Genomic DNA, 24,518 nt, shown 5'->3' on the forward strand with positions numbered 1-24,518 from the left:
TAATTATGCTGGGGATATGTGGCCGGAAGCTCATTTCAGGGTCAGATATAACACCGAGATTGCGAACAGTCTGGTTCAGCCTCAGACAGGAGTTGGGGAGAGCGAGGGAGTCGGGGGCTGGGGGAACGGAGTTTGTGGCGGGGACCGAAAACAATGGCTTCGGTCTTCCCCGATATCCAACTGGAGAAAATGTCTGCTGACCCAGAACTGGACGTGGGACAAGCAGTCGGATAATTGAGAGAGCGAGGAGGGGTGGAGAGAAGTGGGGGTGGGGTAGAGCTGGGTGTGTCAGCGTACATGTGGAAACTGAGGCTGTGTTTGCGGATGATGTCGCCAAGGGGCAGCGTGTAGATGGGAAATAGGAGGGGGCCAAGGACAGATCCTTGGGGGGGCACCAGAGGTAACGATGTGGGGGTGGGAAGAGAAGCCGTTGCAGGAGGTTCTCGGGCTACGATTCGATAGATTAGACTGGAACCAGGCGAGTGCAGTCCCACCCAGCTGGACGATGGAGGAGAGGTGTTGGAGGAGGGTGGAGTGGTCAACCGTGTCAAAGGCTGCAGACAGGTCCAGGAGGACGAGGAGGGATAGTCTACCTTTGTCACATTCACAAAGGATGTTATTTGTGACTTTGATGAGAGCCGTTTCGGTACTGTGGCAGGGGCGGAAAGCGGACTGGAGAGATTCAAACATGGATTTACAGGAAAGATGGTCGCGGATTTGGAAGGCGACCACACGTTCAAGGACGTTGGAGAGGAAAGCGAGTTGGAGATGGGGCGATAGTTTGCACGGACGGACGGGTCCAGCAAGCACAGGGTGGTCCTGAGGCCTATTCACCTGACCAGGTGTCCTGGCCGCTCCGACCACCACAGAATCAGAGAACGGTTGTGGCACAGGAGGCAGCCATTCGGCCCATCGAGCCCGTGCCGGCTCTCTGCAAGAGCACCTCAGCCAGTCCCACTCCCCCCGCCCTTTCCCCGGAGCCCCGCGATATTTGTCTTTCAGCTACTTATCCGACTCTATTCGGAAAGCCGCGATTGAGTCTGCCTCCACCACGCTCTCAGGCCGCGCAGTCCAGATCCTAACCACTCGCTGCGCAAAAACCTTTTTTCTCACGTTGCCTTCTGCCAATCGCCTGAAATCTGTGTCCTCTGGTTCTCGACCCCTCCGCCAATGGGAACAGTCTCTCTCCCGATCTCGATCGAGATCCCTCGTGATTGTGAACACCTCGATCAAATCTCCTCTCAACCTTCTCTGCTCCGAGGAGAACAACCCCGGCTTCTCCAGCCTCTCCCCGTCACTGAAGTCCCTCATCCCCCCCCCCGGGACCATTCTGGTCAATCTCCCTCTGCCCCCTCTCCAAGGCCTTCACATCCTCCCCACAGTGCAGTGGCCAGAATTGGACACAATACTCCGGTTGAGGCCGAACCCAGTAGGTTTATCATACCTTCCTTGTGCGATGTGTGCACCTGGAGAGCTCTTGAGGAGTCTGTGTTCCACATCTATGTCGAGTGTGTGAGGGTTGCAGCCCCTCTTCCAATATTCAAAGAGGTTGCTCCTCAAATTCTGGCTGCACTTCAGTCCCACACTCCTGATCTTTGGGCCCCCTGTGCGGAGGGGAGCGGACAGGTCCGAGGGTCTCCTCGTAGGACTGCTCCTGGGCCTGGCCAAGGGGGCCAACAGCCGGTCCGGGCAGCGGGCGGTCGAGGGGGTCATTCAGCCCGACTGCCTGCCTCTCTTCCACGGTTACATCTGAGCCAGGGTGTACCTGGAGATGGTGCACGCGGTGTCATCATCACCCCCGGGAACACAATTTTTATTTGATTTAAGTTGTTGGTCACAAGTTAATTTGTTTATTTGTCGGGATTTAGTGCCCCTTTAATGAGGGGGCACTTGATTGATGGTTTCAACTAAAATAGTTGTAGAGCTGTTGAGTTGGTCACGTCATGTTGGGTTTGGGGGATGAGGCAGGAGGTTGTGAGCCCGGTGGATTAAACGGTAATGTGTAGCGTGATTGTTAAACCTTTTGCGAATAAACCAACTCGTTCTTAATAGCGATGTGTTTTGCTAAGAATTCTTAAGCTAAGAAACCACGAAGCAAATACATTTCAGAGAAGGTTCACTAGGTTTCCGTATTTACGAAAGGATATACTTGCTTTGGAGGCAGTTCAGAGAAGGTTCACTCGGTTGATTCCGGGGATGAGGGGCTTGACTTATGAGGAAAGGTTGAGGAGGTTGGGTCTCTACTCGTTGGAATTCAGAAGAATGGGAGGTGATCTTATGGAAATGTATAAGATTATGAGGGGGCTTGACAAGGTGGATGCAGAGAGGATGTTTCCGCTGATGGGGGAGACTAGAACTAGGGGGCATGGTCTTAGAATAAGGGGCCGCCCATTTAAAACTGAGATGAGGAGGAATTCCTTCTCTCAGAGGGTTGTAAATCTGTGGAATTCGCTGCCTCAGAGAGCTGTGGAAGCCGGGACATTGAATATATTTAAGACAGAGATAGACAGTTTCTTAACCGATAAGGGGATAAGGGGGCGGGCAGGGAAGTGGAGCTGAGTCCATGATCGGATCAGCCATGATCGTATTAAATGGCGGAGCAGGCTCGAGGGGCCGAATGGCCGACTCCTGCTCCTATTTCTGATGGTCTTATTACACCCTCTGATTCTCTGGCCTCTGGTTACCAACCGTCCGGCCGATGGAAACATTTTCTCCCAATGTACTCAATCAAAAGTCGGGCAATGCGCCCAAGCCAAGGTCCGGGGCCAGTCAGTCGTTCCCCGTACCTTCCTCGCGCGACGTCTCGTGGCGCTGAGCGGCTCCTGGGTCGGCGCTCTCCCTCGCGGACGTCCCACTTGCCGGAGGTTCCTGTCGGAGGCAACAGGCAACGTGTGAAAAACCGCTCAGGCAATCCAGTCTGTATCTAACCCCCTGTACCTGCCCTGGGAGTGTTTGATGGGACAGTGTAGAGGGAGCTTTACTCTGTATCTAACCCCCTGTACCTGCCCTGGGAATGTTTGATGGGACATTAGGAACAGGAGGAGGCCATTCAGTTCCTTTAGTAGGGGCTGGAGGCGATTACAGAGATAGGGAGGGGATTTATAATCAAGGATTGAGAATTTTGAAATCGAGGCGTTGCTTAACCAGGAGCCATTGTAGGTCAGTGAGCACAGGGGGTGATGGGTGAGTGGGACTTGGTGCGAGTTAGGACACGGGGCAGTGAGCACAGGGGGTGATGGGTGAGTGGGACATGGTGCGAGATAGGACACGGGGCAGTGAGCACAGGGGGTGATGGGTGAGCGGGACTCGGTGCGAGTTAGGACACGGGTCAGCGAGCACAGGGGGTGATGGGTGAGCGGGACTCGGTGCGAGTTAGGACACGGGTCAGCGAGCACAGGGGGTGATGGGTGAGTGGGACCCGGTGCGAGTTAGGACACGGGGCAGTGAGCACAGGGGGTGATGGGTGAGCGGGACTCGGTGCGAGTTAGGACACGGGGCAGTGAGCACAAGGGGTGATGGGTGAGCGGGACTCGGTGCAAGTTAGGACACGGGTCAGCGAGCACAGGGGGTGATTGGTGAGCGGGACTCGGTGCGAGTTAGGACACGGGTCAGTGAGCACAGGGGGTGATGGGTGAGCGGGACTCGGTGCGAGTTAGGACACGGGTCAGCGAGCACAGGGGGTGATGGGTGAGCGGGACTCGGTGCGAGTTAGGACACGGGTCAGCGAGCACAAGGGGTGATGGGTGAGTGGGACCCGGTGCGAGTTAGGACACGGGGCAGTGAACACAGGGGGTGATGGGTGAGCGGGACGCGGTGCGAGTTAGGACACGGGGCAGTGAGCACAAGGGGTGATGGGTGAGCGGGAATGGGTGTGAGTTAGGACACGGGGCAGTGAGCACAGGGGGTGATGGGTGAGCGGGACTTGGTGTGAGTTAGGACACGGGGCAGTGAGCACAGGGGGTGATGGGTGAGCGGGACTCGGTGCGAGTTAGGACACGGGTCAGCGAGCACAGGGGGTGATGGGTGAGCGGGACTCGGTGCGAGTTAGGACACGGGTCAGCGAGCACAAGGGGTGATGGGTGAGTGGGACCCGGTGCGAGTTAGGACACGGGGCAGTGAGCACAGGGGGTGATGGGTGAGCGGGACGCGGTGCGAGTTAGGACACGGGGCAGTGAGCACAAGGGGTGATGGGTGAGCGGGACTCGGTGCAAGTTAGGACACGGGTCAGCGAGCACAGGGGGTGATGGGTGAGTGGGACTCGGTGCGAGTTAGGACACGGGGCAGTGAGCACAGGGGGTGATGGGTGAGCGGGAATGGGTGTGAGTTAGGACACGGGGCAGTGAGCACAGGGGGTGATGGGTGAGTGGGACTTGGTGTGAGTTAGGACACGGGGCAGTGAGCACAGGGGGTGATGGGTGAGTGGGACTCGGTGCGAGATAGGACACGGGGCAGTGAGCACAGGGGGTGATGGGTGAGTGGGACACGGTGCGAGTTAGGACACGGGGCAGTGAGCACAGGGGGTGATGGGTGAGTGGGACTCGGTGCGAGTTAGGACACGGTGCAGTGAGCACAGGGGGTGATGGGTGAGTGGGACTGGGTGCGAGATAGGACACGGGGCAGTGAGCACAGGGGGTGATGGGTGAGTGGGACTCGGTGCGAGTTAGGACACGGGGCAGTGAGCACAGGGGGTGATGGGTGAGTGGGACTCGGTGCGAGTTAGGACACGGGGTCAGTGAGCACAGGGGGTGATGGGTGAGTGGGACTGGGTGCGAGATAGGACACGGGGCAGTGAGCACAGGGGATGATGGGTGAGTGGGACTCGGTGCGAGTTAGGACACGGGGCAGTGAGCACAGGGGGTGATGGGTGAGTGGGACTCGGTGCGAGTTAGGACACGGGGCAGTGAGCACAGGGGGTGATGGGTGAGTGGGACTCGGTGCGAGTTAGGACACGGGGTCAGTGAGCACAGGGGGTGATGGGTGAGTGAGCACAGGGGGTGATGGGTGAGTGGGACTCGGTGTGAGTTAGGACACAGGGCAGTGAGCACAGAGGGTGATGGGTGAGTGGGACTCGGTGCGAGTTAGGACACGGGGCAGTGAGCACAGGGGGTGATGGGTGAGTGGGACTCGGTGCGAGTTAGGACACGGGGTCAGTGAGCACAGGGGGTGATGGGTGAGTGAGCACAGGGGGTGATGGGTGAGTGGGACTCGGTGTGAGTTAGGACACAGGGCAGTGAGCACAGAGGGTGATGGGTGAGTGGGACTCGGTGCGAGTTAGGACACGGGGTCAGTGAGCACAGGGGGTGATGGGTGAGTGGGACTCGGTGTGAGTTAGGACACGGGGTCAGTGAGCACAGGGGGTGATGGGTGAGTGGGACTAGGTGTGAGTTAGGACACGGGGCAGTGAGCACAGGGGGTGATGGGTGAGCGGGACTCGATGCGAGTTAGGACACGGGGCAGTGAGCACAGAGGGTGATGGGTGAGTGGGACTTGGTGCGAGTTAGGACACGGGGTCAGTGAGCACAGGGGGTGATGGGTGAGCGGGACTCGGTGCGAGTTAGGACACGGGGTCAGTGAGCACAGGGGGTGATGGGTGAGTGGGACTCGGTGTGAGTTAGGACACGGGGTCAGTGAGCACAGGGGGTGATGGGTGAGTGGGACTAGGTGTGAGTTAGGACACGGGGCAGTGAGCACAGGGGGTGATGGGTGAGCGAGACTCGATGCGAGTTAGGACACGGGGCAGTGAGCACAGGGGGTGATGGGTGAGTGGGACTCGGTGCGAGTTAGGACACGGGGTCAGTGAGCACAGGGGGTGATGGGTGAGCGGGACTCGGTGCGAGTTAGGACACGGGGGCAGCCGAGTTTTGGATGACCTCACGTTTACGTCGGGTAGAATGGGGGAGGCCAGCCAGGACTGCGTTGGAATAGTCAAGTCTGGAGGTAACAAAGGCACGGACGAGGGTTTCAGCAGCGGAAGAGCTGAGGCAGGGGGTGGAGACGGGCGATGTTACGGCGGGGGAAACAGGCGGTGTGTGAGTGACCCTGCAGATATGTTGTTGAAATGAGTCTACGATCTTTCCCCCACTTTGTATCCCGATGGCCTTTCGAACGATTTCCCCCCCCCCACCCCGCCACAAACCCCCGAGGTCCCCCCCTCGATTTGGTCTCCATGGTGACGGGTTGCGGGGTTCCGTCAGTGGGCCGGTGTCGGGATTTCGCTCACCGTTACATTCCTGGGCGGAATGGTGGGGCCTCCTGCCCCCGCCCCCGTCCCTGACCCCGGTAGGTTGCCCCTTGCTCGTCGGAGCACGAACTCCCCCCTCCGCCAGGCCGCTGAGCTTCTGGGGGACCCAGGAGCTAGCTGAGGGAAAAACAGACGCAAACCATTAATACAAGAAATAGGAGCAGGAGTCGGCCATTCGGCCCCTTGAGCCTGCTCCACCATTTAATACGTTCATGGCTGATCCGATCATGGACTCAGCTCCACTTCCCTGCCCGCCCCCTTATCCCCTTATCGGTTAAGAAACTGTCTATCTCTGTCTTAAATATATTCAATGTCCCGGCTTCCACAGCTCTCTGAGGCAGCGAATTCCACAGATTTACAACCCTCTGAGTGAAGAAATTCCTCCTTATCTCAGTCCTAAATGGCCGACCCCTGATCCTCAGAGTGTGACCCCGAATTCACCAGCATACCGTGGCTGCAGTGTGCACTGTCGACAAGGCACAAGTCAGGAGTGTGATGGAACACTCCCCACTTGCCTGGGTGAGTTGCAGCTCCAACAACACTCGAGAAGCTCGACACCATCCAGGACAAAGCAGCCCCGCTCGATGGGCCCCGCTCCCCACCACCTTCAACACTCACTCCCTCCACCACCGGCGCACCGTGGCTGCAGTGTGCACCGTCCACAAGATGCACCGCGGCAACTCGCCAAGGCTTCTTCGGCAGCACCTCCCGAAACCCGCGACCTCTACCGCCCAGAAGGTCAAGGGCAGCAGGTCCATGGGAACACCACCCCCTCCACGTTCCCCTCCCAGTCACACACACCATCCCTCGACTTGGGAATATATCGGCCGTTCCTCCATCGTCGCTGGGTCACAATCCTGGAACTCCCTCCCTAACAGCACTGTGGGAGCACCTTCACCACACGGACTGCAGCGGTTCAAGAAGGCGGCTCACCACCACCTTCTCAAGGGGCAATTAGGGATGGGGCAATAAATGCCGGCCTTGCCAGTGACGCACACATCCCGAGGATGAATTAATAAAAGGTTCTAGACTCCCCAGCCCAGGGGAAACATTCTCCCTGCATCTACCCTGTCAATCTCCCTCAGAATCTAGTGTTTCAATGAGATCACCTCCCATTCTTCTAAACTCCAGAGAGTATCGGCCCATTCTACACAATCTCTCCGCATAAGACAGCCCTCTCATCCCAGGAATCAGTCTGGTCAACCTTCGGTGTACAGCCTCCAAGGCAAGTATATCCTTCCTTAGGTAAGGAGACCAGAACTGTGCGCAGTACTCCAGGTGTGGTCTCACCAAGGCCCGGTATAACTGTAGCAAGACTTCCTCACTCTTATACACCGCCCGCCTTTGCAAAAAAGGACAGCATGTCATTTGCTCTCCTCATTGCTTGCTGTACCTGCGTGCTCGCTTTCTGTGTCTCCTGCAGGACTCTCACTAGGCCCCATCCTGACAGCAATCGACTCTCAGGCCTTATCCTTTACAGTGCCAGCTGTGGCTCAGTGCGCAGCACTCTCTGGCCTCCGAGTCACAAGGTCGTGGGTTCAAGGCCCACTTTAGAACCTTGAGCACAAAAATCTGGTCTGACAGTGCAGTACTGAGGGAACGCCGCACTGTCGGAGGGGCAGTACTGAGGGAGCGCCGCACTGTCGGAGGGGCTGTACTGAGGGAGTGCTGCACTGTAGGAGGGGCAGTACTGAGGGAGTGCAGAACTGTTGGAGGGGCAGTACTGAGGGAGCGCCGCACTGTCGGAGGGGCAGTACTGAGGGAGCGCCGCACTGTCGGAGGGGCAGTACTGAGGGAGCGCCGCACTGTCGGAGGGGAGTACTGAGGGAGCGCCGCACTGTCAGAGGGGCAGTACTGAGGGAGCGCCGCACTGTCGGAGGGGCAGTACTGAGGGAGCGCCGCACTGTCGGAGGGGCAGTACTGAGGGAGCGCCGCACTGTCGGAGGGGCAGTACTGAGGGAGCCCCGCACTGTCGGAGGGGCAGTACTGAGGGAGCCCCGCACTGTCGGAGGGGGCGGTACTGAGGGAGCCCCGCACTGTCGGAGTGGCAGTGTTGAGGGAGCCTCGCACTGTTGGAGGGGCAGTGATGAGGGAGCCCCGCACTGTCGGAGGGGCAGTGTTGAGGGAGCCCCGCACTGTCGGAGGGGCGGTACTGAGGGAGCGCCGCACTGTCGGAGGGGCAGTGTTGAGGGAGCCCCGCACTGTCGGAGGGGCAGTGTTGAGGGAGCCCCGCACTGTCGGAGGGGCGGTACTGAGGGAGTGCTGCACTGTCGGAGGGGCAATACTGAGGGAGTGCCGCACTGTCGGAGGGGCGGTACTGAGGGAGCCCCACACTGTCGGAGGGGCGGTACTGAGGGAGCCCCGCACTGTCGGAGGGGCGGTACTGAGGGAGTGCCGCACTGTCGGAGGGGCAGTACTGAGGGAGCGCCGCACTGTCGGAGGTGCAGTACTGAGGGAGCCCCGCACTGTCGGAGGGGCAGTACTGAGGGAGCCCCGCACTGTCGGAGGGGGTGGTACTGAGAGAGCCCCGCACTGTCGGAGGGGCAGTACTGAGGGAGCCTCGCACTGTCGGAGGGGGTGGTACTGAGGGAGCCCCGCACTGTCGGAGGGGCAGTACTGAGGGAGCCTCGCACTGTCGGAGGGGCAGTGTTGAGGGAGCCTCGCACTGTCGGAGGGGCAGTGATGAGGGAGCCCCGCACTGTCGGAGGGGCAGTGTTGAGGGAGCCCCGCACTGTCGGAGGGGCGGTACTGAGGGAGCGCTGCACTGTCGGAGGGGCAGTGTTGAGGGAGCCCCACACTATCGGAGGGGCAGTGTTGAGGGAGCCCCGCACTGTCGGAGGGGCGGTACTGAGGGAGTGCCGCACTGTCGGAGGGGCGGTACTGAGGGAGCGCCGCACTGTCGGAGGGGCGGTACTGAGGGAGCGCCGCACTGTCGGAGGGGCAGTACTGAGGGAGCCCCGCACTGTCGGAGATGCCGTATTTCGGGATGAGACGTGAAAACCGAGGCCCCCGTCTGCCCTCTCGGGTGGATGTAAAAGATCCCGGGGCCACTATTGGACAAAGAGCAGGGGGAGTTCTCCCCGGTGTCCTGGGGCCGATATTTATCCCTTGAACAACATCACTACAACAGAGGATCCGGGTCATTATCACATTGCTGTGTGTGGGAGCTTGCTGTGCACAAGTTGGGCTGCTGTGTTTCCCACGTTACAGCAGTGAGCGCACTCCAAAAGAGCTTCATTGGCTGTGAGGTGCTTGGAGACGTCCGGTGGTGCTGAAAGGCGCTATAGAAATGCAAGTCTTTTACCTTTGAATCGAGTGACTTTTTGCAACACTCTGTGCGCTCGTTCAAACATCCCTCACCGTCGCCTCGCTGGGGACCCTGCCTGGCGATGATGTCTCTCGGCCCCAGGCCCTGCACACTGGGCGATACTCCTTCAGCGAGCCAGAATGTTGGCCTCCCTCATCTCCATACTAACTGCCCACAACCCGTGCTGCTTCACTAGTCCCAGCATCACAAGACGCAGCTCACACACACCTCCCTCGTCACCTCACGCCATATTCACAACAACAGCAGGAACAGGAGCAGGAGTCGGCCATTCGGCCCCTCGAGCCTGCTCCGCCATTTAATACGATCATGGCTGATCCCATCATGGACTCAGCTCCACTTCCCTGCCCGCCCCCTTATCCCCTTATCGGTTAAGCTGTCTATCTCCATCTTAAATATATTCAATGTCCCGGCTTCCACAGCTCTCTGAGGCAGCGAATTCCACAGATTTACAACCCTCTGAGAGAAGAAATTCCTCCTCATCTCAGTTTTAAATGGGCGGCCCCTTATTCTAAGACCATGCCCCCTAGTTCTAGTCTCCCCCATCAGTGGAAACATCCTCTCTGCATCCACCTTGTCGAGCCCCCTCGTAATCTTATACGTTTCGATAAGATCACCTCTCATTCTTCTGAATTCCAATGAGTAGAAGCCCAACCTCCTCAACCTTTCCTCAAAAGTCAACCCCCTCATCTCCGGAATCAACCGAGTGAACCTTCTCTGAACTGCCTCCAAAGCAAGTATATCCTTTCGTAAATATGGAAACCAAAACTGCACGCAGTACTCCAGGTGTGGCCTCACCAACACCCTGTATAACTGGAGCAAGACTTCCCTGCTTTTATACTCCATCCCCTTTGCAATAAAGGCCAAGATACCATTGGCCTTCCTGATCACTTGCTGTACCTGCATTCCCACCTTCCCACTCAACCTCTGCTCAATCTGAGATCCACATACAGAGAGCTGTAGTGATACCCGCCCTCCTGTATGGCTCAGAGACATGGACCATGTACAGTAGACACCTCAAGTTGCTGGAGAAATACCACCAACGATGTCTCCGCAAGATCCTACAAATCCCCCGGGAGGACAGACGCACCAACATTAGCGTCCTCGACGAGGCCAAAATCCCCAGCATCGAAGCACTGACCACACTCGACCAACTCCGCTGGGCAGGGCCACATTGTCCGCATACCCCGACACGGGACTCCCAAAGCAAGCGCTCTACTCGGAACTCCTTCACGGCAAACGAGCCAAAGGTTGGCAGAGGAAACGTTACAGGGACACCCTCAAAGCCTCCCTGATAAAGTGCAACATCCCCACCGACACCTGGGAGTCCCTGGCCAAAGTCCAGTCCGCCCTAAGTGGAGGAAGTGCATCCGGGAGGGTGCTGAGCACCTCGAGTCTCGTCGCCGAAAGCGTGCAGAAACCAAGCGCAGGCAGCGGAAGGAGCGTGCGGCAAACCAGTCCCACCCTCCCTTTCCCTCAACCACTGTCTGTCCCACCTGTGACAGGGACTGTGGTTCCCGTATTGGACTGTTCAGCCACCTGAGGACTCATGTTAAGAGTGGAAGCAAGTCTTCCCCGATTCCGAGGGGCTGCCTGTGATGATGACACGGAGCAGGAAAGCTCCAGGTTACAATCTCGTCCTATGTTGCATTCGCTGCTACAAACTGTGGCTCTAAATTAGAGGAAGGAACAATAGGCCAGGATTCGGAGTCTGGCTGGAGAGGTCACGGTTGTGAAGGTCACGGGGAGGTGGGGGGAATGGAACCCGGTTTCGTGGTGGTTCCTCCCAAAGTCAACTATGGTCAGCTCACGCATCGAGAGCTGCCACTCTGGGGGAAGGGGAGGAAGGGTCCTGACAGATGCTCACACACATCTGTCCCTTCAGGAGGGAAGGGGGGAATCATTTTAATCTGACACAAACCAGCACACTCCCCAACCCACCCCTCCCCACGGCCCTGTATCAATCCCCAAACTAATCCCACTGCCCCGCTCTCTCCCCACGGCCCTGTATCAATCCCCAAACTAATCCCACTGCCTCGCTCTCTCCCCATAGCCCTGTATCAATCCCACTGCATCACTCTCTCCCCATAGCCCTGTATCAATCCCAATCTAATCCCACTGCCCCACTCTCTCCCCATAGCCCTGTATCAATCCCCAAACTAATCCCACTGTCCCGCTCTCTCCCCATAGCCCTGTATCAATCCCCAAACTAATCCCACTGCCCCGCTCTCTCCTCATAGCCCTGTATCAATCCCCAATTAATCCCACTGCATCACTCTCTCCCCATAGCCCTGTATCAATCCCAATCTAATCCCACTGCCCAGCTCTCTCCCCATAGCCCTGTATCAATCCCCAAACTAATCTCACTGCCCCGCTCTCTCCCCATAGCCCTGTATCAATCCCAAACTAATCTCACTGTCCCGCTCTCTCCCCATAGCCCTGTATCAATCCCCAAACTAATCCCACTGCCCCGCTCTCTCCCCAGATCCCCAAACTAATCCCACTGCCCCACTCTCTCCCCATAGCCCCCTATCAATCCCAATCTAATCCCACTGCCCCGCTCACTCCCCATAGCCCTGTATCAATCCCAAACTAATCCCACTGCACCGCTCACTCCCCATAGCCCTGTATCAATCCCCAAACTAATCCCACTGCCCCACTCTCTCCCCATAGAACTGTATCAATCCCAAACTAATCCCACTGCCCCACTCTCTCCCCATAGAACTGTATCAATCCCCAAACTAATCCCACTGCCCCACTCTCTCCCCATAGAACTGTATCAATCCCAAACTAATCCCACTGCCCCACTCTCTCCCCAGATCCCCAAACTAATCCCACTGCCCCACTCTCTCCCCATAGCCCTGTATCAATCCCAAACTAAGCCCACTGCCCCGCTCTCTCCCCAGATCCCCAAACTAAGCCCACTGCCCCATTCTCTCCCCATAGCCCTGTATCAATCCCAAACTAATCCCACTGCCCCGCTCTCTCCCCATAGCCCTGTATCAATCCCAAACTAATCCCACTGCCCCACTCTCTCCCCATAGCCCTGTATCAATCCCAAACTAATCCCACTGCCCCGCTCTCTCCCCAGATCCCCAAACTAAGCCCACTGCCCCGCTCTCTCCCCAGATCCCCAAACTAAGCCCACTGCCCCGCTCTCTCCCCAGATCCCCAAACTAAGCCCACTGCCCCGCTCTCTCCCCAGATCCCCAAACTAAGCCCACTGCCCCGCTCTCTCCCCAGATCCCCAAACTAAGCCCACTGCCCCGCTCTCTCCCCAGATCCCCAAACTAATCCCACTGCCCCGCTCTTCCCTGTAGCCCAGACTGATCCCACTGACCCCTGCCCGTTGCCCCAGCGTCTGCTGTCTTACCCGGTGAAGCCTCGTCCGCGGATGTCGTGTCAAAGGAGACCGCGAGGACCCTGGACCCCTCCTCCTCCTCCCGTTGCCAAGCGCCGAGGTCGTCGGGACATCCGCTGCCGGCCCCGCCTCGCGGCTCCCCCTCTCCGTCGCTGTCTCCGTTGTGCTCCGTGCACGCGGCCGGGGGCTGAGCTGAGCCGTCAGCCGAACACCTCACGGAATCGGGCGAGAGCTGGGCGCCAACGGCCGCCGGGCCCTCCACTGCGGCACAGTAAGAGACAATCCATCAGCTTTCCCCTCCCATGTTACCCTTTCCCCGCTCCCATAGCCCCCTCCCCACCACGGTCCCTTCTAGAGACCCCGTGAAATACATCCTGTGGGAGTCGGGGAGGAGGATTTGGCTCAGCCACAATGCCTCGTGCAGTTGAATAGCCTGCCGAAGTGAGAGCTTATGTTCGCCCCTTTTGTAGAGGGAGTCTCCCCATCAGGGACCCCGATATAGAGAGAGTCTCCCCATCAGGGACCCCGATATAGAGGGAGTCTCCCCATCAGGGACCCCGATATAGAGTCTCCCCATCAGGGACCCCGATATAGAGGGAGTCTCCCCATCAGGGGCCCCGATATAGATCCTCCCCATCAGGGGCCCCGATATAGAGGGAGTCTCTCCATCAGGGGCCCCGATATAGAGTCTCCCCATCAGGGGCCCCGATATAGAGTCTCCCCATTAGGGACCCCGATATAGAGTCTCCCCATCAGGGACCCCGATATGGAGGGAGTCTCCCCATCAGGGACCTCGATATAGAGGGAGTCTCCCCATCAGGGACCCCGATATAGAGGGAGTCTCCCCATCAGGGACCTCGATATAGAGGGAGTTTACCCATCAGGGACCCCGATATAGAGTCTCCCCATCAGGGACCCCGATATAGAGAGAGTCTCCCCATCAGGGACCCCGATATAGAGGGAGTCTCCCCATCAGGGACCCCGATATAGAGTCTCCCCATCAGGGACCCCGATATAGAGTCTCCCCATCAGGGACCCCGATATAGAGGGAGTCTCCCTATCAGGGACCTCGATATAGAGGGAGTCTCTCCATCAGGACCCCGATATAGAGTCTCCCCATCAGGGACCCCGATATAGAGGGAGTCTCCCCATCAGGGACCCCGATATAGAGTCTCTCCATCAGGGACCCCGATATAGAGAGAGTCTCCCCATCAGGGACCCCGATATAGAGGGAGTCTCCCCATCAGGGACCCCGATATAGAGTCTCCCCATCAGGGACCCCGATATAGAGTGAGTCTCCCCCTCAGGGACCCCGATATAGAGGGAGTCTCCCCATCAGGGACCCCGATATAGAGGGAGTCTCCCCATCTGGAACCTTGGCCATGTCCGTGCCCAGGTCTGGGGCTCTCTCTGGGGGACTGTGAGTGAATTCTCCAGGCCGGGCTCAGATTATGGGGGCGGGGGGGGGTGCAGTGGGACTGTTGATTCCGCACCTCCCGCCGTGGGCTACACGCAGCGGCCAGAGACCGCCACAAGGAGGCGAAATCGGGGTCTGAGGACACACCTGGGAATGGGAGATAGACACCTGGGAATGGAAGAGAGACACACCTGGGAATGCGAGATACACACCTGGGAATGGGAGACACACACCTGGGAATGGGAGAGATACACACCTGAAAATGGGAGCGATACACACCTGGGAATGGGAGATACACACCTGGGAATGGGAGGCACACACCTGGGAATGGGAGATACACACCTGGGAATGGGAGATACACACCTGGGAATGGGAGAGATACACACCTGGGAATGGGAGAGATACACACCTTGGAATGGGAGAGATACACACCTGGGAATGAAAGAGAGACACTTGGGAAAGGGAGAGAGACACACCTGGGAATGGGAGAGAGACACACCTGGGAATGCGAGAAAGACACACCTGGGAATGCGAGATACACACCTGGGAATGGGAGAGGTACACACCTTGGAATGGGAGAGATACACACCTTGGAATGGGAGATACTCACCTGGGAATGGGAGAGAAACACCTGGGAATGGGAGAGAAACACCTGGGAATGGGAGAGATACACCTGGGAATGGGAGAGAGATACACCTGGGAATGGGAGAGAGATACACCTGGGAATGGGAGAGAGACACACTTGGAATGGGATAGACACACACCTGGGAATGGGAGAGAGGCACACCTGGGAATGGGAGATATACACCTGGGAATGCGAGATACACACCTGGGAATGGGAGAGGTACACACCTTGGAATGGGAGAGATACACACCTTGGAATGGGAGATACTCACCTGGGAATGGGAGAGATACACACCTGGGAATGGGAGAGAAACACCTGGGAATGGGAGAGATACACCTGGGAATGGGAGAGAGATACACCTGGGAATGGGAGAGAGACACACTTGGAATGGGAGAGAGACACACTTGGAATGGGAGAGACACACACCTGGGAATGGGAGAGAGACACACCTGGGAATGGGAGAGATACTCACCTCGGAATGGGAGATACACACCTCGGAATGGGAGATACACACCTGGGAATGGGAGACACACACCTGGGAATGGGAGAGATACGCACCTGGGAATGGAAGACACACACCTTGGAATGGGAGAGATACAGACCTTGGAATGAAAGGGAAACTCCTGGGAATGGGAGAGAAACACCTGGGAATGGTAGAGACACACACATGGGAATGGGAGATACACACCTGGGAATGGGAGAGGCACACCTGGGAATGGGAGATACACACCTGGAAATGGAAGATACACACACCTGGAAATGGGAGAGATACACACCTGGAAATGGGAGATACACACCTGGGAATGGGAGGGACACACCTGGGAATGGGAGAGATACACCTGGGAATGGGAGAGAGACACACCTGGAATGGGAGAGAGACACACCTGGAATGGGAGACACACACCTGGGAATGGGAGAGAGGCACACCTGGGAATGGGAGAGATACTCACCTCAGAATGGGAGATACACACCATGGAATGGGAGATACACACCTGGGAATGGGAGAGATACACACCTGGGAATGGGAGAGAAACACCTCGGAATGGGAGAGAGACACACCTGGGAATGGGAGACACACACCTGGGAATGGGAGAGATACGCACCTGGGAATGGAAGACACATACCTTGGAATGGGAGAGATACAGACCTTGGAATGAAAGGGAAACTCCTGGGAATGGGAGAGAAACACCTGGGAATGGTAGAGACACACACATGGGAATGGGAGATACACACCTGGGAATGGGAGAGGCACACCTGGGAATGGGAGATACACACCTGGAAATGGAAGATACACACACCTGGAAATGGGAGAGATACACACCTGGAAATGGGAGATACACACCTGGGAATGGGAGGGACACACCTGGGAATGGGAGAGATACACCTGGGAATGGGAGAGAGACACACCTGGAATGGGAGAGAGACACACCTGGAATGGGAGACACACACCTGGGAATGGGAGAGAGGCACACCTGGGAATGGGAGAGATACTCACCTCAGAATGGGAGATACACACCATGGAATGGGAGATACACACCTGGGAATGGGAGAGATACACACCTGGGAATGGGAGAGAAACACCAGGGAATGGGAGGGACACACCTGGGAATGGGAGGGACACACCTGGGAATGGGAGGGACACACCTGGGAATGGGAGGGACACACCTGGGAATGGGAGAGATACACCTGGGAATGGGAGAGACACACCTGGGAATGGGAGAGAGACACACCTGTAATGGGAGAGACACACACCTGGGAATGCGAGAGAGACACCTGGGAATGGGAGAGATACACACCTTGGAATGGGAGAGATACACACCTTGGAATGGGAGATACACACCTGGGAATGGGAAAGATACACACCTGGGGGGACACACCTGGGAATGGGAGGGACACACATGGGAATGGGAGAGAGACACACCTGGGAATGGGAGACACACCTGGGAATGGGAGAGAGACACACCTGGGAATGGGAGACACATACCTGGGAATGGGAGACACATACCTGGGAATGGGAGACATACATCTGGGAATGGGAGATACACACTGGGTATTGGAGAGATACGCACGTGGGAATGGAAGACACACACCTGGGAATGGGAGAGATACACACCTGGGAATGGGAGAGACACACCTTGGAGTGGGAGAGACACACCTTGGAGTGGGAGAGACACACCTGGGAATGGGAGAGACTCACCTGGGAATGGGAGATACACACCTGGGAATGGGAGGGATACATACCTGGGAATGGAAGAGATACACACCTGGGAATGGGAGAAACACACCTGGGAATGGGACAGATACACACATGGGAATGGGAGAGACACACACCTGGGAATTGGAGAGACACACACCTGGGAATGGGACAGATACACACATGGGAATGGGAGACACACACCTGGGAATTGGAGAGACATATACCTGGGAATTGGAGACACACATACCTGGGAATGGAAGATTCACACCTGGGAATGGGAGAGATACACACCTGGGAATGGAAGAGATACACACCTGGGAATGGAAGAGATACACACCTGGGAATGGGAGATACACAATTGGGAATGGGAGATACACTCCTGGGAATGGGAGAGATACACACCTGGGAATGGGAGATACACACCTGGGAATGGGAGAGATACATACCTGGGAATGGGAGAGAGACACACCTGGGAATGGGAGAGACACACACCTGGGAATGGGAGATACACACCTGGGAATGGGAGAGATACATACCTGGGAATGGGAGAGATACACACCTGGGAATGGGAGAGATACACACCTGGGAATGGGAGATACACACCTGGGAATGGGAGAGATACACACCTGGGAATGGGAGAGATACACACCTGGGAATGCGAGGGACGGAGGAGAGGAGGAACCTGACCTCCGGGCATTGTGCACTTGACATGATGGAGTATCGTATGGGGGAAGGCCTCAAATTCGGAGGCTGGGATCTTCCGCTTTGTAAGGCACGATGGGTTTAAGAGTAAGCCATGTTTGGGGAATGGGGAGGGTCTAGCTCGGGATGGATGGGAGCACTCACCTCCGTCCGGCCCCTCCTCACTCACCACCCCCTCCCTCACCCGAGAGAATGACCAGACAACAACAACCTGTAATTATAGAGCGCCTTTAACACAGTGAAACGTCCCAAGGCGCCTCACAGGAGTACTGTCCGATAACAAATTTAACACCGAGCCGCATAAATAGAAATTAGCGCAGGTGACCAAAAGCTGGGTCAGAGGTCGGTTTTAAGGAGCGTCTTGAAGGAGGAGAGAGAGGCGGAGAGGTTTAGGGAGGGAGTTCCAGAGCTTGGGGCCCAGGCAACAGAAGGCACGGCCACCGATGGTGGAGCAATTATAATCAGGGATGGTCAGGAGGGCAGAATTAGAGGAGCGCAGACATCTCGGGGGGTTGTGGGGCTGGAGGGGGTTACAGAGATAGGGAGGCGTGTAGGGGCTGGAGGAGGTTACAGAGGTAGGGAGGCGTGTAGGGGCTGGAGGGGGTTACAGGGATAGGGAGGGGTGTAGGGGCTGGAGGGGGTTACAGAGGTAGGGAGGGGCGAGGAGGGATTTGTAAATCAGGATGAGAATTTTGAAATCGAGGCGTTGCTTAACCGGGAGCCAATGTAGGTCAGTGAGCACAGGGGGTGATGGGTGAGTGGGACTCGGTGTGAGTTAGGACACAGGGCAGTGAGCACAGGGGGTGATGGGTGAGAGGGACTGGGTGTGAGTTAGGACACGGGGCAGCGAGCACAGGGGGTGATGGGTGAGTGGGACTCGGTGCGAGTTAGGACACGGGGCAGTGAGCACAGGAGGTGATGGGTGAGTGGGACTCGGTGCGAGTTAGGACACGGGGCAGTGAGCACAGGGGGTGATGGGTGAGTGGGACTCGGTGTGAGTTAGGACACGGGTCAGTGAGCACAGGGGGTGATGGGTGAGTGGGACTCGGTGCGAGTTAGGACACGGGGCAGTGAGCACAGGGGGTGATGGGTGAGTGGGACTCGGTGTGAGTTAGGACACGGGGCAGTGAGCACAGGGGGTGATGGGTGAGCGGGACTGGGTGCGAGTTAGGACACGGGGCAGTGAGCACAGGGGGTGATGGGTGAGTGGGACTCGGTGCGAGTTAGGACACGGGGCAGTGAGCACAGGGGGTGATGGGTGAGCGGGACTCGGTGCGAGTTAGGACACGGGGCAGTGAGCACAGGGGATGATGGGTGAGCGGGACTCGGTGCAAGTTAGGACACGGGGCAGTGAGCACAGGGGGTGATGGGTGAGTGGGACTGGGTGCGAGTTAGGACACGGGGTCAGTGAGCACAGGGGGTGATGGGTGAGTGGGACACGGTGCGAGTTAGGACACGGGGCAGTGAGCACAGGGGGTGATGGGTGAGTGGGAATCGGTGCGAGTTAGGACACGGGGGACAGTGAGCATAGGGGGTGATGGGTGAGTGGGACTCGGTGTGAGTTAGGACACGGGGCAGTGAGCACAGGGGGTGATGGGTGAGCGGGACTCGGTGCAAGTTAGGTCACGGGGCAGTGAGCACGGGGGGTAATGGTTGAGCGGGACTCGGTGCGAGTTAGGACACGGGGCAGCGAGCACAGGGGGTGATGGGTGAGTGGGACTCGGTGTGAGTTAGGACACGGGGCAGTGAGCACAGGGGATGATGGGTGAGCGGGACTCGGTGCAAGTTAGGACACGGGGCAGTGAGCACAGGGGGTGATGGGTGAGTGGGACTGGGTGCGAGTTAGGACACGGGGCAGTGAGCACAGGGGGTGATGGGTGAGTGGGACTCGGTGCGAGTTAGGACATGGGGTCAGTGAGCACAGGGGGTGATGGGTGAGTGGGACACGGTGCGAGTTAGGACACGGGGCAGTGAGCACAGGGGGTGATGGGTGAGTGGGACTCGGTGTGAGTTAGGACACGGGGCAGTGAGCACAGGGGGTGATGGGTGAGCGGGACTCGGTGCAAGTTAGGTCACGGGGCAGTGAGCACGGGGGGTAATGGTTGAGCGGGACTCGGTGCGAGTTAGGACACGGGGCAGCGAGCACAGGGGGTGATGGGTGAGTGGGACTCGGTGCGAGTTACGACACGGGGCAGCGAGCACAGGGGGTGATGGGTGAGCGGGACTGGGTGCGAGTTAGGACACGGGTAAGTGAGCACAGGGGGTGATGGGTGAGCGGGACTCGGTGCGAGTTAGGACACCGGGGACAGCCGAGTTTTGGATCGCCTCGAGTTTACGTCGGGTAGAATGTGGGAGTCCGGCCAGGAGAGCGTTGGAATGGTCAAGTCTGGAGGGGGCGGAGGCAGGGATGAGGGTTTCTGCAGCGGAGACAGAGGCGGGGGCGGAGTCGCGGGCGATGTTACGGAGGTGGGAATAGGCGCGTTTTGGTAACCGGGGTCCAAACTCACCTGCCCTGTGGACCAGGAGGATGACGTCGCCCGCCCGGGTGTGGGTCCTGAGGACCTCCTGCAGCTGCCGGTCGCTCAGCGCCCTGACCCGCTGCCCGTTGACCTTGGCGATGAGGTCGCCCTCGGCCAGCGCCGGGCAGCGGCGTGGGTCGGTGACGCGGGTGACCCGGGCCAGCCCGCCCGTCCCCCTGGCCACCTCGAAGCCCGGCCCCCCGGGGCTCTGCATGACGGGCACGGGGACTAGGGCCACGGCAGGGGCGGGGGGCGCCGCTCGGGCGCTGGCCTCGCGCAGCATGCGGGGCTCCACGGTGTAGAGGGCTGGGTAGCCCCGCCGCAGGCCCAGCTCGGCACTGGCTCCCTCGGGCACCGCCTGGAACAGGCGCACCACCTCGCTATGCATGTACCCCAGCACCGAGGCTCCGTCGATTGCCACCACCACGTCATCTGCGGCCAAGAGAGAACAGAGTCAGCCGGTCAGTGTCCCAACCCCCCCCGCGCAGGACAACTCGATGGGCACACGCTTCCTTCCACCAACCAAAAGGCAAGGATCGTACTGTGGCAATGGATTTATCACGGGGAACAAAGAAATTGCGGACCAGTTGAACAAATACTTTGGTTCTGTCTTCACGAAGGAAGACACAAATAACCTTCTGGAAATACTATGGGACCGAGGGTCTAGTGAGAAGGAGGAACTGAAGGAAATCCTTATTAGGCGGGAAATTGATGGGATTGAAGGCCGATAAATCCCCGGGGCCTGATAGTCTGCATCCCAGAGTACTTAAGGAAGTGGCCCTAGAAATACTGGATGCATTGGTGATCATTTTCCAACAGTCTATCGACTCTGGATCAGTTCCTATGGACTGGAGGGTAGCTAATGTAACACCACTTTTTAAAAAAGGAGGGAGAGAGAAAACGGGTAATTATAGACCGGTTAGCCTGACATCAGTAGTGGGGAAAATGTTGGGATCAATTATTAAAGATGAAATAGCAGCACATTTGGAAAGCAGTGACAGGATCGGTCCAAGTCAGCATGGATTTATGAAAGGGAAATCATGCTTGACAAATCTTCTGGAATTTTTTGAGGATGTAACTAGTAGAGTGGACAAGGGAGAACCAGTGGATGTGGTGTATTTAGACTTTTAAAAGGCTTTTGACAAGGTCCCACACAAGAGATTGGTGTGCAAAATCAAAGCACATGGTATTGGGGGTAATGTACTGACGTGGATAGAGAAACATAGAAACATAGACATAGAAAATAGGTGCAGGAGCGGGCCATTCAGCCCTTCTAGCCTGCACCGCCATTCAATGAGTTCATGGCTGAACATGAAACTTCAGTACCCCCTTCCTGCTTTCTCGCCATAACCCTTGATCCCCCGAGTAGTAAGGACTTCATCTAACTCCCTTTTGAATATATTTAGTGAATTGGCCTCAACTACTTTCTGTGGTAGAGAATTCCACAGGTTCACCACTCTCTGGGTGAAGAAATTTCTCCTCATCTCGGTCCTAAATGGCTTACCCCTTATCCTCAGACTGTGACCCCTGGTTCTGGACTTCCCCAACATTGGGAACATTCTTTCTGCATCTAACCTGTCTAAACCCGTCAGAATTTTAAACGTTTCTATGAGGTCCCCTCTCATTCTTCTGAACTCCAGTGAATACAAGCCCAGTTGATCCAATCTTTCTTGATAGGTCAGTCCCGCCATCCCGGGAATCAGTCTGGTGAACCTTCGCTGCACTCCCTCAATAGCAAGAATGTCCTTCCTCAAGTTAGGAGACCAAAACTGTACACAATACTCCAGGTGTGGCCTCACCAAGGCCCTGTACAACTGTAGCAACACCTCCCTGCCCCTGTATTCAAATCCCCTCGCTATGAAGGCCAACATGCCATTTGCTTTCTTAACCGCCTGCTGTACCTGCATGCTAACCTTCAATGACTGATGTACCATGACACCCAGGTCTCGTTGCACCTTCCCTTTTCCTAATCTGTCACCATTCAGATAATAGTCTGTCTCTCTGTTTTTACCACCAAAGTGGATAACCTCACATTTATCCACATTATACTTCATCTGCCATGCATTTGCCCACTCACCTAACCTATCCAAGTCACTCTGCAGCCTAATAGCATCCTCCTCGCAGCTCACACTGCCACCCAACTTAGTATCATCCGCAAATTTGGAGATACTGCATTTAATCCCCTCGTCTAAATCATTAATGTACAATGTAAACAGCTGGGGCCCCAGCACAGAACCTTGCGGCACTCCACTAGTCACTGCCTGCCATTCTGAAAAGTACCCGTTTACTCCTACTCTTTGCTTCCTGTCTGACAACCAGTTCTCAATCCACGTCAGCACACTACCCCCAATCCCATGTGCTTTAACTTTGCACATTAATCTCTTGTGTGGGACCTTGTCGAAAGCCTTCTGAAAGTCCAAATATACCACATCAACTGGTTCTCCTTTGTCCACTTTACTGGAAACATCCTCAAAAAATTCCAGAAGATTTGTCAAGCATGATTTCCCTTTCACAAATCCATGCTGACTTGGACCTATCATGTCACCATTTTCCAGATGCACTGCTATGACATCCTTAATAATTGATTCCATCATTTTACCCACGACTGAGGTCAGGCTGACCGGTCTATAATTCCCTGTTTTCTCTCTCCCTCCTTTTTTAAAAAGTGGGGTTACATTGGCTACCCTCCACTCCATAGGAACTGATCCAGAGTCAATGGAATGTTGGAAAATGACTGTCAATGCATCCGCTATTTCCAAGGCCACCTCCTTAAGTACTCTAGGATGCAGTCCATCAGGCCCTGGGGATTTATCGGCCTTCAATCCCATCAATTTCCCCAACACAATTTCCCGACTAATAAAGATTTCCCTCAGTTCCCCCTCCTTACTAGACCCTCTGACCCCTTTTATATCCGGAAGGTTGTTTGTATCCTCCTTAGTGAATACCGAACCAAAGTACTTGTTCAATTGGTCTGCCATTTCTTTGTTCCCCGTTATGACTTCCCCTGATTCTGACTGCAGGGGACCTACGTTTGTCTTCACCAACCTTTTTCTCTTTACATACCTATAGAAACTTTTGCAATCCGCCTTAATGTTCCCTGCAAGCTTCTTCTCGTACTCCATTTTCCCTGCCCTAATCAAACCCTTTGTCCTCCTCTGCTGAGTTCTAAATTTCTCCCAGTCCCCAGGTTCGCTGCTATTTCTGGCCAATTTGTATGCCACTTCCTTGGCTTTAATACTATCCCTGATTTCCCTAGATAGCCACGGTTGAGCCACCTTCCCTTTTTTATTTTTACGCCAGACAGGAATGTACAATTGTTGTAATTCATCCATGCGGTCTCTAAATGTCTGCCATTGCCCATCCACAGTCAACCCCCTAAGTATCATTCGCCAATCTATCCTAGCCAATTCACGCCTCATACCTTCAAAGTTACCCTTCTTTAAGTTCTGGACCATGGTCTCTGAAATTACTGTTTCATTCTCCATCCTAATGCAGAATTCCACCATATTATGGTCACTCTTCCCCAAGGGGCCTCGCACAATGAGATTGCTAATTAATCCTCTCTCATTAAACAACACCCAGTCTAAGATGGCCTCCCCCCTAGTTGGTTCCTCAACATATTGGTCTAGAAAACCATCCCTTATGCACTCCAGGAAATCCTCCTCCACCGTATTGCTTCCAGTTTGGCTAGCCCAATCTATGTGCATATTAAAGTCACCCATTATAACTGCTACACCTTTATTGCATGCACCCCTAATTTCCTGTTTGATGCCCTCCCCAACATCCCTATTACTGTTTGGAGGTCTGTACACAACTCCTACTAACGTTTTTTGCCCTTTGGTGTTCTGCAGCTCTACCCATATAGATTCCACATCATCCAAGCTAATGTCTTTCCTAACTATTGCATTAATCTCCTCTTTAACCAGCAATGCTACCCCACCTCCTTTTCCTTTTATTCTATCCTTCCTGAATGTTGAATACCCCTGAATGTTGAGTTCCTAGCCCTGATCATCCTGGAGCCACGTCTCCGTAATCCCAATCACATCATATTTGTTAACATCTATTTGCACAATTAATTCATCCACCTTATTGCGGATACTCCTTACATTAAGACACAAAGCCTTCAGGCTT

At 56.1% G+C, this 24,518-nt stretch overlaps 1 protein-coding gene across 1 annotated transcript in view; it reads right to left on the reverse strand.

Moving 5' to 3' along the window:
- Positions 1-24,518, reverse strand: part of LOC139240570 (membrane-associated guanylate kinase, WW and PDZ domain-containing protein 1-like) — a 117,917-nt gene that overhangs the window by 47,189 nt on the left and 46,210 nt on the right. Inside the window, exons 9-12 of the mRNA XM_070869115.1 lie at positions 20,376-20,819; positions 12,940-13,188; positions 6,221-6,358; positions 2,787-2,868 (exon numbers count right to left, since the gene is read on the reverse strand). Coding sequence (XP_070725216.1) covers positions 2,787-2,868; positions 6,221-6,358; positions 12,940-13,188; positions 20,376-20,819 — 913 coding nt within the window. The remainder of the gene's footprint in view (positions 1-2,786; positions 2,869-6,220; positions 6,359-12,939; positions 13,189-20,375; positions 20,820-24,518) is intronic.

This window comes from Pristiophorus japonicus, chromosome 32 (assembly GCF_044704955.1).
Source record: "Pristiophorus japonicus isolate sPriJap1 chromosome 32, sPriJap1.hap1, whole genome shotgun sequence".
Taxonomy (NCBI): domain Eukaryota; kingdom Metazoa; phylum Chordata; class Chondrichthyes; family Pristiophoridae; genus Pristiophorus; species Pristiophorus japonicus.